Source organism: Anas platyrhynchos, chromosome 2 (genome assembly GCF_047663525.1).
Source record: "Anas platyrhynchos isolate ZD024472 breed Pekin duck chromosome 2, IASCAAS_PekinDuck_T2T, whole genome shotgun sequence".
In the NCBI taxonomy this organism is placed as follows: Eukaryota; Metazoa; Chordata; class Aves; order Anseriformes; family Anatidae; genus Anas; species Anas platyrhynchos.
Genome location: NC_092588.1, coordinates 153,187,802 through 153,206,408, shown reverse-complemented (window position 1 = coordinate 153,206,408; position 18,607 = coordinate 153,187,802). Strand labels below are relative to the sequence as shown.

General features: G+C 41.4%; 1 protein-coding gene across 5 annotated transcripts in view; it reads right to left on the bottom strand.

The window, feature by feature from the left end:
• The window catches only part of XYLB (xylulokinase), a 95,955-nt gene that overhangs the window by 12,838 nt on the left and 64,510 nt on the right, over window positions 1–18,607 (bottom strand). For 3 of the 5 annotated variants that reach the window (XM_005026389.6, XM_021276887.4, XM_027450385.3), the window contains 4 exons: window positions 16,162–16,220; window positions 12,018–12,105; window positions 9,680–9,774; window positions 1,676–1,951 (listed from right to left, as the gene is read on the bottom strand). In XM_005026389.6, coding sequence (XP_005026446.1) covers window positions 1,871–1,951; window positions 9,680–9,774; window positions 12,018–12,105; window positions 16,162–16,220 — 323 coding nt within the window. In that variant the 3' untranslated portion in view covers window positions 1,676–1,870. Of the gene's footprint in view, window positions 1–1,675; window positions 1,952–9,679; window positions 9,775–12,017; window positions 12,106–16,161; window positions 16,221–17,986; window positions 18,139–18,607 lie in introns of those variants that run through there. The other 2 variants (XM_072033863.1, XR_003495143.3) reach the window with 2 other exon arrangements.

Below are 18,607 nucleotides of genomic sequence, written 5' to 3'. Positions count from 1 at the left end.
ACCAGACAAACCTAAAACACCTCTGAATCCCACCTCTATCAATTAGTAATCAGCTAATGATTAATGATGACAAACTAGTAGGCATCGCTTAACTCGCATTAACAAATTCCTCGGTGCCTTTCCACAGCCCTTCTCAATTGCAGAGCGACTGCTGAAGGTGGAGGCTTGTAAGAAGCATTACATGTTTTAGCACTGTACCTTGGGACTCAGAATAATAAGCGCATAAAAGAGATAAATGTGTATTTGTAATGCCACCTTTTAAAGCAATTGCTTAAAAGAAACCAGCTTTAGAAACTCGGAAATGTAATTCTTGACCCCGCTGAGTAATCTTGCTAATATCAGGCAAAGTTACAATTATTCAGTTATGAACAAAAAAGGCACTGTTCATACTCACAATGAAGCACTCATATATAAAAGGGAGAGCAAAGGAGGAACGTGCCCGTTCCCCTACCCCTCACCAGGTGAGTCACTGCAAGGGGTTCCCACTCCCACCACAGAGATGCTGCAGGGACAAGGTGAGTGCTGCATACCCATACCCATACCCATACCCATACCCATCTCCAGCAAATACCCAATAAAGAGACCCTCTGCTCCCTACAGTTCCCTACCTTACTCCCTAGGCACTTTACAACTTCTGCAAGAACAGAAGAAAGGCTTCAGTCACTTACGTTAGAACAAGCCTACTTTATTCCCAGAAGGAATTTTATCCTAAGGGAAAAATATTGGCACTGTACAAGGGTGCAATAAAGTGTTCCCACTTGCAGGGCGTGATTTAGGACGTTCACTCGAATTCTGTGACTTCCACACATCTCTGTAGAAAGATCTGTATTTTCTCTGAGATTTTCCTCAGCTAGCACCTACTTAATCGGGACTGGAACATTTGAAGTGGAAGAGTAGCATCAGAGCAAGACAGCTCAGCATTCTGCTCAGCATTTCCAAGAAAGAAAAATGGCATCCTGGTGGTATAAAAAAAAACCAAAACAGTGACCTTCCTGGCCTGTTTCTTCTGCACACACACTCAGCATGAAACAAAGAACTTCATGGCCATGACACCTGAAGGAGGAATAGAAAACAGCAAACAATTACGCAGATGAAACCGACTCTTCATGAAACAGAAAGAAAGCATCTAAAACTTTCCACATCTGACCCTTATTTTCATCTTTTCAAAACTGTTGTCAGATAAAACTTCATGCAGCTATGTGGGCATCACACAGGGTAAATTCAATGCATCTAAAGATGCCTCTGTGATTTCTGATTTCTAAAACCCAGTCACGTCATGTTCCATCACACAGTGGATTTTCATGAGGTAACAAGAATTCCCCATCTCTGAGGATCCCAGGGAGTGGACAAAAGCTTTAATCAGCCTTCACAGAACACATCCCCTGTGTACTGAAGGAAAATGGGATGCAGTATGCTTCAGCTTTCTGTTGGTGTTATGTGGGCATAGACGTAAATATAGATAAATCATGTAGGTGGAAGAGGTTGTGGAATTAAGATACTGTACTAGATGGGTACGGAGAGAGTCCAGCACACTGAACACATGGAATCAAAGCTGATGGAGATGGGTGGAGTGCTTCGTATACACAATGGACGTGACTTGGTCAGCCAGCTATTCCAAAACAGCAAGCACCCTCTGAAAAGCACTCAGGAAAAATTGGGAGTCACACACAGAGAATAATAAGATATTTTTTAATTAGGGTTTCGATCACAATGTAACTTTTTCCATCAACACATTCCAACTCGGCCATTTACAAATTATTCATCTACAATGAGGAAAAAATGATTTAAACAACTCCAGTAAATTCTGAGCAAATCTCTTTTGATCTCCTTGGGAGTCCACCACAGCCAACGTGTATATTTTGTTTGCTTATTATTTCACAGGACAAGAGGTTGGGTTGTAGATCACCTTCTGTTCAAGCTCTGCATATCTTTTCAGAAGTGGACGATAGAGCTAAGAGGGAAAAAGAAACAAATACGTCAAATTTGAAAAATCAGATTTTTAAATCACACTGCAGTTTAAAATACCCTCGGACCTGAGAAATGTAGCATCTTCATAGGCACATGGAGGTTTCAAGTTTTTTTTTCCCCAATTTACTGAAGAAAACGCTGCAGCGTCTTCCTTCTTCAAATGTCACCGTCCTTTTTACCGTCTCCTTTATAGCCTAATTTTATGACACGTGCAGGTTGTTCTTATTGTGATTGCGTTCTTGCTATAAGCAGAAGTCATTGCTTCCAGAGGAAGCAGCTCTGATAAAGTCACCTCTCCGAGCCTGGCGTGCCCCCCCAGTTATAGCTGTCCTGACCACCCAGGCAGAACTCCGTCCTTGCCTCCCTCCCTCGGGATGGATCGCTGCCTCTGTCCCCTCCTCCTCTGCCTTGCTAATAGGCACGCCGCCACCCCCAGCACACTGAAATACCACTGCAAAAAGGTCCTCCTTGGCCAATGTGCTGACTGGGGCTTTCTAAAGTACATTTCCCACTCCCTCTCCCACCCCTCTTGTACTCCCTTATCTTCTTTAGCTTCTCCTCTCCCTCGCGCCTTCCAACACCCACAGCCCTTCCCATCTACGATGTGCTCATGGCCTGGCTCCTCGCCCTGCAATCCCAGGGCACAAACGAAGACCCAGCTCCTTTCCACAACCACACCGAGCATACCAGTAGCTTCCCCTTATTTCTTTAGTTAGAATCCACCAGGAATGTTTAGATCCAGAATAGTTCCAGCTATGAAAAGCACAAGCAAGAATCAACGAACTCAAAAACCTAGATTGAATGTCTCAGGCTTTTGGATATGGCCAAGATCCTAGCCCTACTGTAGCCCTACTGCTCCAACCTTACACTATACCTCCAGATCTGAGAAATAAACCGCTTCGTTAGCTCCTGTACCCACTTTTAACTGTCTGTCTAATAAAAAAGTAATTTGACATGCCACACCAGGACAGCATCCTTTATTCGCTGGCCTTAGCACAAAGAAGGGACAGCCAGGAGCCAGTGTAGGGTCTGGTACAGGCTCGAGCAGTCCTTAGGAGGATGCCATAAGGTCAGATCCCTGCTGCACTGAATCCTATGGGCCGCCAGTCTGGTCTACAAGCCCTCTGCACTGATGCTATACATAATCAGGGCAGTCTCGCTCCTGGCTCCAGGATCAGAGAGGTTACAGAGCCACAATGAATCATACCCAGTAAACTGAATTACTGCTCTCATCAATAAGTGAGATCCAGCATTTAAAGGCATGTTATCCTCTTCCACATAAGAGCCACAACCAACAACTGTAGCTGCATGAAAAATTCAGGAGGGAGACGTTTTGAGTGCAAACTGTGAGGCTGCAGGAAGAGAGAGCGCTGTCCTTGCAGAGTTTTATGCAGGGTCCTGCACTGGCCTCATATCTGCGCCAGTCACTTTCTCAGATGAAAGAAAAAAAAATGAAGTGTTTGCAGATTTTTCTCATCTAAGAAATAAAGAATTGGAGTGTTTTATTCTTGTGGTTTGGTTGATGGCAAAATATGCAGTGCTCGCTTTCCTCTTCCCAAAGGGTGGTGTCAGTCTGCTGGGTGAAACCTGGAGGCACTGCTTCAATCACACTTCCACCTTCCTCTAGGGCAGGTGAGAGCGACCTAATGGACATGTTCTGCAGCAGGAGCCTGCTTGATCAACTCCTCCCTTTCACCAACACCATGGTGCAGCAGGTGAAGTACATTTCTTCAACAGATTAAATATATCAAGGGGAAGAAAAGAAGAAGCACCTACAGCAAGCAAGCACTGTTGTTTAGCCGTGACCTCTTCAGGACAGTTTTTTCAATCCATCTCACAGTAATTAATAGGCTTACAATGCCTTAAACTTACAATTAAAATAGATTAAAATTAGATCAAAATAGAGAAATCTACTCCCTCCTTCCTCGGCAGCAGGCTAACTCAGTGGCCTTGGGCAAGTCATTTAACATGCACGTTCCCCAGCTCCTCTTCTCTACAGGACAGTGATGTTGAGGCCCATGGAGGTTTATCCAGACTAAGGAGTTAGCAAATGAAAACAACGCTATTGTTAAATGCCACATGACTCAGCATGCCATTTTTAACTGACTACACGGGGACCTTATATCATTTTCATGTGTCTGAAGAATGTTATTGCTCCCATTTCTGCTGAACGCACACATCACAGTAAACAAAATATTGAGCAGGCAACCACAGCTATACCAGGAATAACAGCATATCAGACAAAACCAGCTCTTTTAACCACTGAAGCGTTTATAATCAAGCTTCGCTATTTCTTACTTTGCTGTTCTGTAAATTTGGAAAGCCCTCAGTGTTTTTCAACAAGGATTCAGCACCACAGAGCTGCATTGGCAAGTGTGCTCAGCTGCTAAGAAAGGAGGCTCCTTATTACTTACCCAGCAGTGTTTTTACAAAATATACAACAGCACATTCACTGGAAGGCTGGGAAGTATTATTGTTCATACATCACTCTAAATTAAAATGTGTCAAAATAAAGGAACAACCACGTTTACTGATAACAGTTCCTTTTCCTGTTTATTGGACTTAAGCACTTAGCCTGCTAATTGACAAAATTCAGGCATTTGCAATAACCTTCCCAGCCGTTAGTGTAAATGAACGTTGCATTGTGTACCCTCTGAAAAAATGCAAACAACAACTAAATTCAAGACCATTTCTTGTACTCTATTTATTTTCAATTGGGGTTAGAGGGAAAAAAAAGGAGAAAAATAACAGCAGCACAGTTCAAAGGGCTAACACAAAGTTTTAAATTCCTCTTCATTAGGGAATTTGGCTGCAATACCTCATGGCTGGTAAGGGCAGCAGTGCTTCAAGCTTTTCATAAGCTGTGCTTTTCATGCCAACCTTACAGCAGATGATGTTTGGGGCCGAAGCAGCACTGCTCCCATGAAGTACACACAAGAAATGCCAAAGCATCAGCTGAGAACCTGGCCTGAGCATGCAGCCAGCTACGCTTGTGAAAGATGCGTCTCCACATCTGCCACGACTGAACTGCCTCTGCAGAACCTCAGGCAACTCCTCCTAAGCGATTCCAGGACCCTTTTTCCTGAGGCAATTATATAGATTTATTTTTCTAATTGAGGTCCAAAGGGAATAAAGAACTCTCAATGATGCATAAAAACTCAAGTACATAAATTCCCTCTCTGTCATAGCTTCAAACCTAATACATCAGAGCATGATATTTAACGAAAGTAATTACATGTATCACAACATGAACCTTATTATTGTCCATAATTTAATTGTCCTTGCTATATTATGGCCTTTTCTCCTGCTTATCTCTATAGCCTACTCTGCAACATTAGCAATACTCCGATGGCTTCATTTACAAACCCTAAACTTCACTCCTGGGACAACTTGGCCACACTCCGACAATCCTACAAATAAATAAGAAAATGGTAATGACACGTATTACCTTATAACAGAGGAAAAACTTGACCTGTCTTTCATAGGAAATATGTTCAAATAAATGTATCTTGCTCTCTAGTCCAAATCAAGTATGTCATCCTCGTATTTTATCTCACCATAGTACTAGCCTATAAACTTAATACAGCTGTTACTATTTCCTCATGCAACGCCGAGGAAAATGGGACTTTGTCCCTCTACAAGCAAAACCAGCTACAAATTATTACAAGTGACAATCCTCACGGATCCTTCTGTCTCCTGCAATGCTGTGTTAGCCAATGATTGGAGCAATTCAAAATTTACAAATTACAAAGATGATGCTGATGATTATCTAATTTTAATCTACCCAAGTACATTTAATCTACCCTGAATAGATTAAAATCAATCAGTCCCTTGCAAACACTTGCTACTTTTGATAGGTTCTTTTTTTTTTATTTCAACCACATTCAAATTACTTCAGCATCAGAGACTTGCTTAAAAAAATCAAGAGAGACAGATATTTTATTTTTAAAATCATGGCAGTTGTTCACCTTTTTTAACACAGAATGAATATGCTTAAAGCAGAATGGATATGACAGTGTCTAGAAATACCCTGAAGACAACTCCAAGGAACCACACCCCAGTCTCTTTATCTACTCCATGTATTCATTCCATAAGCATATCTGAATCAGTTTAACAGGTTACAAAATTTATTGGCTTCACAAATCACTTTAATCAAACTTCCATCGATGCCTATTATCATATTTCCATAGCTGTATTATTATTACCTACTTTGCACTAAATTACTAACCGACACCAATTCTAGAAAATAACCATCCCCCTCCAAAATCTAACTCAACAAAATATCGTTATTTCAAATCAATAAATAGGTCGTTATAACTTTCCTGTGTAACAGGGTCACTTCCATAAATACTCACGCTTACAAGGCAGTTCAACAAAGTCAAGAAAACCTGTTAGGCCCATGTTTTCCCACGTTTTTCCTCCTTGAATTTTTGCAGAATTAATACATCTCAGTACAGTCAATAATGCAATCAAAATACATATCCAGAGGTAGTGAACTGCACCATGCCTTCCCCCTGCAAAACCCTACACAGTATTACAATAAATCTGAAGCTATGTCACAGGGACATGGTTTGTATCAACACAAGCGATCAACTCCAGATAACCATGTTCCTTCTCAAGCTTTGTTAATTAAGCAACAAGCTAAACAACTCTGTTTTAATAGATTACTGAAACAGAGCTGAATTCTAATGCCATAATAATAGATTCTTTTTGTCCTTTAAAATATATATTTATTGCTCTAGAATCTCCTGGTTATTTCTGTCATGCTTAGTGGGTTCTGATTAATTTTTTTCCTTGGGGGATGAGACGGCTCCAAAGAGGTAAGATGACTTATTTTTGTTGTTCTGAAAATAGGGAAAGGAATTCATCAGGTCAACCTACAGATAGCTGACTTCAGCTAGCCTGGTTGAGTCATGACCAAAGATTTTTGGCACAGTGCTTACCACCAGAATTCTTTATGACCTGTTTGGGTATCTACAGAATTATAAATAAGCTCAAGGTAGTGATGGGCTCCCACGCTCTACAAATATTCTGTGAAATTGTGTTCAGCTAAGAGGCTTAGGGTCAGCCACAAAGAAGAATTTAACCTCTTTGGTATAATCTCTTCCACAGGAAAAATTGACATTTTCACCAGAGAAGTTGCAACTTCTGGGACCTCGGTTTCCACTACTAACTCATCACACATCACAAGCTCTCTACTTCTCATCTCATGACTTTATTTTACCTGCTCATCAGCTTAACTGAACTGGAAGAATTGTTTTGTGTGTCCTGCTCTTCCTTTCAAAAAAAATCATACTCATATTACAAAGGATCCTTTGGCAATCAAAGAAACACTTTTTGTGTTTTTGGTTCCTGGGAAGTCCTACTGCATGGATAAGCCTTGGCACCAAAGAAGCAGCCACATCAATCTGTCGCATTTGACCTCTTGTCTATAGGAGGTTTTCCTCCTTCCAAGGATGTAGCACATGTTGCCTCCAACCTCCACCAGGAAGAAAGGACAAAACCAGACCAGATTGCTGTGTTATGACTGTTTTTTCTCCACACTGCCAAGATTTAGCTGTAGCTGTCCAGAAAATGTAGGGAAGTGGTCCAGGCAATTTCACATTGGTTAGCCAGACTCTTTCAGAAGAGCTCCTCAGTGAGACAGAACCTAACCTCAGGATGACTTTGAAGTTTATAAAAAGAACCGTCATTTAAGTGAAAGCCTCTAAACTCAACAGAATTAAATCGGAGGGACAGGGAGATGCAGCTCTGTAAGAAACAGAATCAAACTGACTCATCACATTATGAATTTTTACTGCACTGTTCATGCTAACACACTATTACTGACAGGCCCTCTGGCTTTCTGCAGTTTCACAGCCATGAAACTAGCCAGGGAATCCACCATCAACTGTAAAATTGTAAGACAGGAAGGAAAAAAATGGTGTGGAATACGTAATTGCAAGAAGCTGCTTTTAATGGAATGAAGCTGGCAAGCAAAGCTAAAGCAGAGGAGCGGTTATTCCTTTGCATGCTGTTTGGCCACTACCTTCTCTATCATTCACTCCCATCCATTGGGGCAATAATTCACTGCTGTACATCATTTAAAACCAATAAAAAGATGTGCTATGAGAGCCAGGTTTAACCAAGTGGAAAAGGAGAAGAAAAGTATCGAGAGGGAGATAATTAACTCTTTTAGCTTCCAGGCCATTTTATGCAGACAGTAAAATGGAAAGAGGTAAATGAATTCCCCACTGATCCTTCCAGCTAGGTTAGCCTGGCCCCTGCAGGGGCACAAGGTGCTTGCTGCTCTTGCAAGGCCTCTGTGAGTGACAGCTGTATCCCCTGCCCTTGAGCTTTCTAGCTGAAGCAGCACTGGGGGGTCAAAAGCAGGTCTCTGAGCACTCTCCACCTCCACCAAAGGCAGCCTGTCAGCTTTTCAGCAGAGAGCGTTTTGGGGGGAAACAAGGCAGCGACGGGAGGCTGAACCAGACACCAGGGAGCTGCTCCCGAAGCCCCTGCAGGAGCCTTCAGCTGCAACACACGCAGCACAGGCCACTGCTGTTAATTATTTTATCTTTCAAAATGAGGGGGGAAGGTTGAGTAAATGAGATCAGATCAATCAAGTTTAAATTATTCAATGTCTTAATATTTCTGAAGGGGACTTCTATTCGATTACTGAGCTCCTTCATCTCAGTTAATAATTAAATAATATGCTGGCAGGCACAATGCAGCATGATCATTTCTATTATTACTCATGATGATATCTGGTGCTCCACTACACATGTAGCTGGGAGTTAGTACTTTTGGCAGATCATTAATTTCCCAGTTTAAATAAAAGCTTTAAAACCTTGTTGCCTGTAGTTAGGGCACAGCCAAATCTCATAAATGAAGAGCGTAAGGCTGTCTTGATTTAAAAAGTTTCTACACAGCTGAAGACGGAGGTAGACTTACCCTTTCTAATTTAAACCCCTATTTTCTAGGAATCTTGCTATTTCTTACTGTTAATTTATTATCTGGCTTTATATTTCAGAAGCTGTTGTAAACTAAGGCCTTTGGCACTCAGTAGTGAGAGGTACGGGGTTGTACTGGAGGGCCTGAGACTGCAATTCCTTCCTTGGCAGGGATACGGGCAAGAACTGTGCTGCTAGCAACAGTGACTGCTTTGCTTTATCTCTGAAGCACAAGCTTCACCTTCAGATACGCTGAAATTCCCAGGGTGGGCAAGGTCCCAAGAAGACCTGTGACTACTGAATCCTCCCGGCTAGCATGCTATTAGCTGTTCCAACTTGGAGCAACAAGAACTGCTGTCCTCTCTTTCAGACTGGAAGGATTTTGCTGATGTTTTCCAGTAAGCACCCCCACCGTGCTTTTTTTCAATGCTGCTTGCTGCAAGCAAGTAAAGACTGTTTTGTCAATTATTATCAGTTACAACCTGACCTGTATCCAAAGTCTACCTATTTTATAACTTTTTCTGTCCTTTAAGAAGCAGATCCTGCTCTCTGATCACACTCAGGAAAACACATCTCAGACCTGGATGGAGTGATCACACAGTTTACTACATCGTTACAACACTAGGCATCTCCCCAAACAAAATCAATTTTTACAGTAAGAACTGTGCAACAAAATAATTCTTAAATTAATCTATTGTATTAGGAAAAAATTAGTTAATGACTGCGTTTTGAAGCAGACAGGAAATGAAAAGGAAAATGACATTTCCAGGCTTGCTCACCTCCTCAGCCCCGGTGGTTGGTGTAACAGCCAATCTAGGCTCCGGTGCTAATTTCACAACATCAGCCAAGGACACATTTGTCTCAGCTACAAGTCCTGCAATGAGAATCACAATCCTGATCAATGCAAAAAGCAAGATGAGGGATGTGCCTCGACTCCCTGGCAAATTAATACTTTATATTGATCTTCCCTGTTCAGGTCAGCATTCGGGATTGAAGGATAAATGGCGAAAGATCTTACATTCCAATGCAGTGGGAAGTAGGGACTCTGTGATTGAGGTTTTTGCCAATCACTCAATTCGTACCCTGGAGAATAGGCAGGCAGCAGAAACGCTACTCAACAATATCAGTAATTATTTATGGTTACAACAATACAGTAAGCAGCAGTGGAAATACGTGGAAGCAAAGGATTCAAGGACAAAATGTGACCCAAAAAAAAGGAAGTGAAAACAGTGTCAAGAAAACCTGCTACAAGTCATTAAATATATTGATATATAACAAAGCAGATAATAGCAGGGTCCCTCTACCATAGCGTTTTGCTTTGCAAGTGAATCACAGCATTTCAGGAGTTCCTTGTTGCACCTGCTAAGAACCCCAGGCTAACTGTGGAAAACCCTGCTTGCAGATATACACGGTAATGTTATTAAGGAGCCCCTGTCATCAATAGTTCATTTGTATTAACTAGTCTTTGCTTTTACCCAACTCCTTTGCCTGGCCAACAGTGAGTCAGCTGAAGGCATCAATCAAAAATGGCATTTAGAAGCACACACAGCATGCCCCGGGGGCTTGGCTGGCAGAGTACCTGAGCGAAGGAGTCCCTCTGTCAGCATGGCATCCAAAATCTTCCCTCAACCACTCTGTCAAGCAAGCCCCAAGATTTCACGTGCCAACTGGCAGAGGGAATTTACATCTTCCATACATATGAAATAACTACAAAAACCTTAACAACAGCTTGACTCTGCAGCTCACTTGTATTCATGGGCAAGGAGTTTGCCTGTGGCATTACGAATGGGGAAGATCCTGGTGGCTTCTGAAGCAGTAGGCAAATTTTTTAGTAAAGAGTTTGGAGATTTGGTCCCCAAAGTGCAAAAAGGAACCCAATACGGCCTCAAACATACCGATAACCTAACAGTAGTGTTTCCACTGTCCTGCCATACTTTGCCTGACAGAACCCTTGTGTCTTTTCTGGAAATCAAGCAGAGAGCATGCTGTTTGTGTTAAACACGTTGACTCAAGCTTTTGGCTGCACTGCTTTCAGATGCACGAGAGCATGTAGTCTTCAGATGCTCTAATGTGACAGCAGAATTGGCTTCTAAAATTAAAACATGGCTGATTTTTCCTGATGGCTGACATTATCTTCTCCATGCTTGCTGCAATGCCATGGATTTTGTATGAACCTGTACAGAATCTATCAATTTCTTAAGGGACAAATCCTAAAGCTTCTTATTAGAAAAACTGAGGCTAAACTGAGTTGGCCGAAGCAAGGACTTAACAATTTTATCCACATTCCTCAACTTATTTAGCACTAAGGTATTAGAAACTTTTAAAAATACTTTAATAAAATGTCCCGTCTGGGACTGAACTCTTAAATGGCTGAGGGCCCACCCTGAACATGCAACCGCATGCATTAATAAATACAAATTCATTAACCCTTTAAATATGGGACTTGGACCACTGTGCTACAGTGAGTGATGTAGTACAACGAACAAAATGACTGCATAACCTAAGAATATCCCATGATTTACGCTTTTACAAGACAAAGTGCACACAGCTTGAGCGTGAAGCCCAGTATGCCTTGTATATCCTATGTCTTGACGTTTAAAAGCTGGAAGATATATATAGGTTTAATAACATTTACTCAGCTCGCAGTATTACTAGTCCTGTCGTCCCTGCCCTCTTGGATCCTATTTGCTTGGATTGATCCTTTGTTTGTTTTGACCATTTCAGCAGCCCAGTTTACAGCCTGGTCCACGATCCATGGCAGCAGGGTATGCTGACATCTTCAGATGGCTGTATTCTTCCTCAGAAAAGAGGCACAGAGATCGTAACTTAACTCATTAAGCTCCTAGACCCTACCCTGCCGATCTCAGCAGTTTCCCGGCCCTATTCCCCTGGATGAGGAGCAGCCTTGAATCAGACTTGAATTATAATGCAAATGCTATTCTTGGGCCTGATCCAAGTGTATTAAACCAAAAAAGAAATACCCTTTGACCTCAGTGACCTTCCAGTCAGATCCACACAGCTTTATTCTCCCCTTATTTTCAGTAATGTTAATCCCAAGTATTAACCAGCTGAAATTAAACGCCCAGGCTGCTCAGAAGTATCTCCTTACAGTCTTACCGTGAATTGCTCTGTAAGCACTTCCCAAACAAGCAGAGTTGGCGGTATCAATAGTGTACACCGGTGCGTTGAACACATCAGACAGGACCTGAGGAGTATCAAAGCTTCAGTTACGCATGCCCGTGAAAGACAATAGGCAATCCCTTATCACTGCACAGGAAAACAAATGACTACTGTACACTCCAACCAAGCATTTGGGTACCCATGGAAAGAGGCACTGAACTTGTCACACAACAGGGTATTGGTAAATCTGACCTAGAGATGTAACTACAGCCAGGAAATGAAGCCCCATTTCTCTCCAGATCTCATTACTACAAGTTCAGAGGACTCTAAATTTGAGCATCACCTCCATCATAAGCCCACAATCTACCTAGGTACCTATCTAGGTAGATTTTGCACAATCTACCTGTGCAAAAGGCTTACATGAGGGCAAAGACATCCACTGAGGAACCCACAACTGGTTCCTCTTTCCCTCCATCAAGTTTATGACTGAGCCAAGAAGAAAGGAAGGAGAGAGGAGCCAGTTGTGTCTCCTCAGTTCTCAACTTTGAAACAACAAAAGCTACAGCAATATGAAGGTCTACATTTGTCGCCTTTGCCTCCAGCACTCCCACCCCATTACAGTTAGCAGGAAAAATGACACAGGAGCTGGTTACACAGGCTTTACACGCACTAGGAATCCTCCTGTACTTGTGGGATCCTTAGCTACGAAGACAAAGCAAGACTGCATGTTCTCAACTTTGCTTTGCAATACAAAGATAATTGTACAGACAAAGAATTGGCTATGATATCCGACAGACACTACAGTTATTCCACCACGCACCGTTCCACCCACTGCACTGAAATCTACACCAGGCATCTCATATTTAATGAATATATGCTCTATCCCCCACAGTGTAGGTATAAGAAAAAGAGATACAGAAGAGGAAAAATTAAGACAAATTTGAGTAAGGACAAAAGAGGTTCAAGAACCTTTTTTCTGAAAACACTGCCAATAAATTCATTTCAAATTAAACAGACATTTTGGTTTCATCACCCTGAGGTCTGCAGGTGTCCCTCGGGCTAGGCAATGCAAGAAGCAGGTAGGAATTGAAATTTAACTTGTGTTGGTTATTACTTTTACCAAAGGCTACAGTGCATCACCCAATTTACATCAGTATGTAAGAGTCTGAAATAAGACCAGCGTCCAAGAATCCAAACCATTCAGATTCATCATCTGCAAACCCCAATACAGGAATTAACAGCCCCGCCAACCATGGGCTCCAGGGCTTCATAAAAGATGAGGAAGGAATTCAATTCATATATGCTGTAGAAAAAATAGCATATGCCATTTCTAAAGGATTTTGCCTCTTTCTCTGAAAGGTTGGGTCAAATCTGCAAATCAAAACCTTAGAAAATCATCTATTTTGGGAATTTTAAACAAAAGTGACTTGTTGCTAATAGGATTCATTGAGAGCCTGAGCTTATACACTTAACACTCATATATATCTAACTTCAGTTGCAAGCAAGCATTGAGCAGTACGTGAGCTTCAGTGCTAGAGGACAAGTAGAAAATTAATCACAGTATCCATCAAAAAATCCTCTGATAAAGGCCACAGAGTGCTGCTTCCACTGCCCATCCTGCTGGCCAGTAATACTGCATGGTTTCAACACATCCCCCATCTGCTGCTTCATCTCTCCATCCCAAACAGGTGTTCCTTGTCTTATGCTTGAATTGTAAATTCCTGTGGACAACAGGGGTCTTTTGTTTTGCATATCTGCAGAGCCTTACACAATGCAGCTCTACTCCATCCTGAATGCTAACGAGTACTGTAATACTACAAATAATAACTATCTTGTGCCACATGATTATCAAATTAAAATGATTCAAAGTTCATATTTTTAGTATGTCATTTGAAACCACGATCTCTCTCACGAATAGTTTTAAAAGAAACTGTTAGAGGTTTTACTGTTAAAAATATTTCATTGTGTTTCATGTGGTCATTAATCAAGCACCAGGTATGTTATAAAAAGCTTCCCAGAACAGTGGAAAAAAGCTGCCCTACTATGGCTATATTTTTTAAGCACATTTTCCTAAGTTGCCTCCTTTACTACGTAAAATATAGGAGTTACTGAATGTTGATTAATTAAATGATACTCTTTTGTAGCCCTGGAACAAATTATCCAAAATTGAACACGATAAGGGGGAAAGCTGTTATTCTTCATGCAACTGATATGGTTTCTGAGGTTTTGATTAAATTAAAAAGGAGGACCCAATTAACCAGTGATTGGATTAAGTGGATGACACTGTATTGATCATATTATTTTAAGACACCTCTAATGAGTTTTAAAAGCAGCTCCATTGTTGCACTTGAAGAGCAAGCACCACAGCAGTCACTCTCTCATCCCCACAAATTTCAGCTCTGTTTCAAAATCCCATGTTATAAAAACATCCTGCTCTCTGCCTTCATTCCACAGCAAGGAGAACCCCTTGCACCTAAATACTGCTTTAAAAACAAACTCAAACTAAACTAAATTCAAAACAAACCCTACTAATTCGATCTCTTCCTTGACATACTCTTAGTAGAACTACTTCAGCAAGGACCAATGTTTTAAGCAATTAACCCATCAGCTAATTTCCCAATGTCAAGTTCCTGAGCAAAATAACCAAAGCAGATGAAGAGAAGTGACATCTACAGGCAAAACATGCCAAATCTGTTGTGTCCCAATCAGCTCTACACCCCATGGTTATACAAACATGCATTTTAGATGACTGAGGAGAAAGCGAGCTCTTTGCTCTTCCACCTCCATTTATTCCAACTTGGGTTTCGGAGAATGGAGGCAGTCACTTTGTACAACTGCAATTGGCAAAGAGCGTGGTGCACAGCTGACTTGCTGTAGCTGATGGAAAGGGATCGTCATCCACAGAAAGCAAACACCCTGTGTTTGACTAACTTCAGGGCCAGGACTCAGCCCAAGACTAAGACAGGTGCTTTGTGGTGCAGATGCCTACCTCCAGCCTCAGCGTGTGAGGCTTTAGTCAAAAGGAAGCTTGTCAGTGCAGTCAGTGCAGTACAGAAAGCTCTTTGGCTCACCCGGAGGGAGACACCTACGTCTGATAAGTTAAAACACCGTTTTCTTTGCACTGTAACTGACTGGCTCTCCCCTGACTATTACAGGATTTTCAGTGACAGACCGCATACAGACATCGCATCACAGATGACTGGATGCAGACAACGTGAATCCTAACCCAGAGGTCTAATTCTGCGACAGCAAAATCTAGGTGAGAGGCCTCTCACCATCAGCAAGAGGCTTTCCTAAATCTCAGTGCTCGCTTCTGCTAAGTAAAAAACTTCCCAGATCTGTTGTTAGTGGTTAAGTGCCCCCACCCTAAATGCAACACCACTCCTCTAATGCTGATTTCACAAGGGAGGCCAACAGTTAAAGAGGCTGTAGAGATTAAACAACCTTCCCATCACTTAGGAGGGTCCCTACAGGACAGGGCCAAAGTGCAGAAGCAGAGAGCACACCATACTCTGCTCCCAAGACATCTTCTTGAGACAGAGGATCTTAACCAGGGCTGGATGTGCAGCAACAGCAGGAGATGAGGAAGGTGGGAAGATGGAAGAGAGACTATACAGAAGCACAGCCTCCCCCACAATATGTGACACACTGCTAATATGTAACAGCTGCTCAAAACAACAGGGACAGGGTGTTTTGGTGGTGGTGGTAGTTTTTTTCTGTCTGGTTGTTTTTTTAAGTGTTCAGAACCAGCACAATCCCTCTGTGGTTTAATTCTAAGGTCCAACTCTGGCTTTAATGACAAAAACTACAAAAATATCAGGTATTTTAGCAAGCCTCTTCTTGATTTCTTTGCTGATTGATTTGACCTAAGTGATGAGATCTGGAAATCACCAGTGTTTCAGATACACGTTCATGAAACTAGTCAAGTATATAAAAAAAAATTAAACTTCAATACAAAATTAGCACTGGGCTAATGGTCTCTCCACATTAAACCTGAGGAAAAATCCCAAAGATCTGAAGCAGATTCACAATCTCATACCCACACCTTCCTGTGCAGCTGCAGTGGTTTGGATTCTGTACATCAAAATAAAAATGCAGATAAAACTGTGCTTGAGTTCAATGGATTTCATTTCCTACTTACCTGTAATATCTTCTTATTGTGGGATGCACCACCAGTAGCCAAAATCCTTGTTCTGGGCACTGCAATGCAATACAACACATAGATCAGACTGAAATTGCATATTGTCGAGATTTGCACTACTGAACCAAGCAATGAGAACGAGGTGGTGGGAGTCAAACGGTCTGGGCTCTCTCTCTGTACCTCTAATCTACCTTCTGTAAAAAAGGAGATAAGACTAATTACCCACCTTTCCAAGCCACATTAGAACACTTCTTTGGACAAGGCAATATAAATTTTGTTGATCTATTATTATTATAGTGCTATCAAAGTCTGGGAGATTTGCAAAAGAGATAGCCAATACGAAAAGCTGAGTGTTATTACAATACAGCTCTGGTTTGAGGTCAGATTGGTTTGGCTCATAGCTGTATATATACAAGCTGACAGATAACCTTTAAAATCAGCAGTATTTTCCAAACTTGTCTCCTCGTGACGTTCACAATCAGAATTCACTGAAACCTGAGCAATCTCTATGTGCTTGACTGACAAGGAAGTGTGTCAAAAGGCAATTAGAGATAGTCTAAGTCAATTCCACAAAATAAAAAATGATCTGAATCTTCATCCAATTCAAACCCATAGATTCGGAGGTACTGAGAAAAAAAAATTTACCCTGCATTCTTCAGTCTTTAAGGAAACCCACCCTTCCTCATCATGTTCTCGAATTTCTGTCCAATGCCTCATTATTTATTTGTGTGCATGCTCCTCTGGAGCACAACATGCAACAAGCCAGACGTCTATCCACAACCACAATTCAGCAAGGTGTTATAAGCATCAGTAGTCCAAATATCTTACCGAAATTCTTTAAAGGCTTAATACTAAATAAATGCATAAATACTTCAGTATTTTGTATTTTAAAAAAGACATGCTTAATTATCCTAATCTATGACAATAACACCATCCTCCTGAAAGGGAAATATTAGTGTGATATTATTATGTTATTTTAACCTCATTTTTAATAAAAGCTAGAGATAATTTATTCCATAGAAAGCAAACTTGGTCAACTTTTACTGAGGCTCAAAATGGCTTCTTGTCTTTTTATCTTTTCAAGTACCGTAATGACAAGGTCTCTGAAGACAGAACCAGCAACAAAGAAGATGGAGCTCACAAAGGTTCCTCATGCCATTTCTTGACCCACTACTAGATTCTCAGGTGGAGTCTAAGACCCAGCTAAAGCATGGAGGACCCTATTTTGCTGATAAATTTAATTTTATTTTCCTCTTTGGAGGATATTCAGAGATGCACAAATTGGGTTTTAAAAGCCATTAGGATCTCTGTCAATGTCAGTAAACAAATAAAACAAACAGCAGAGCGATTCCTCAGGGAAAACAAGTTTCAATTATACCAACACATAGTGACAGATCCCTGCCAAGATTATCACAACAACATAATAGCACAGAAACCAGTGAAAAATAACTGGTAAGCCTCTGTTCCTAGAGACCAAGCTGAACTCTGAATGATTTGCCTAGTAGTTGCAATTCTGTCTTGCTAAAACCTTGTTGTGAATATAAATTCTTGCCAAAGTACCGTATCCAGCACGAAACCACATTTCAAAGACAGCCAGCAAGACAGAATTAGAAATAAATGTTTGCTACACTTCACAGTGACTAAACAAACCAAATGAATGAGGCGTGCTTACTGCCCCCTGCCTCTGGAAAGGGGCTTTGTGAACTGCTGGGGTATCCCCATTGGGAAAGGATGGTGCACAAGACACTGGTGGTAAAGCCAGGCAGTGACCACCCCTGTGAAAACTGCAGACAAATCTTAGCTCAGCTGCTTCTGGTACTTCCACCTGCATGCCAGCTCTCTGCCTTAGGGCTGCCGCTACACGACTTTCCAAAAGTTTTGGGGTTCTGTCAGTAGATACTGCATCTTCTTTCACTGGCATAGTAACTGATAGGCCAGGTAGGGCTGCCTTGTGCCTTCAAGCTGACTTCAGTGTCCCTGTAACAGATAACATATCTGCATTAGGAAGTGAGGACTGGACAAGAGACTTCTACTCCTTGCTAGATCAGAAGATTCGGGTTTTGCATCCATTAGCATTTTATGCCATAACTATCTCAGGATATTTCTGTATAAATACATTTCCCTAAGAAAAATAGGGATAAAATTACACGAGCTATTCTATAGAAATCACCCATGAACCTACATTTACCCTACTTCTAGTTGAGTTAAATGCCTAACAATAGAGGAAACAACTTAAGCCTAGAAGTGCTTAACACCCTGATTATCTGCACACCTATCTTAATCCAGACTAATTCTTTTGTAGCTAAACACTAAGAATTATTTCAGTAAATGTCTAACCTACTGGATAAAAGAAACTGATGTAGTTTATGCAGTGAAGTTTCTGATGTTGGTTGGACATCTCAAGTTCTGAATGGGGTCAGCTTATGGGTACAAAAACACATAGATA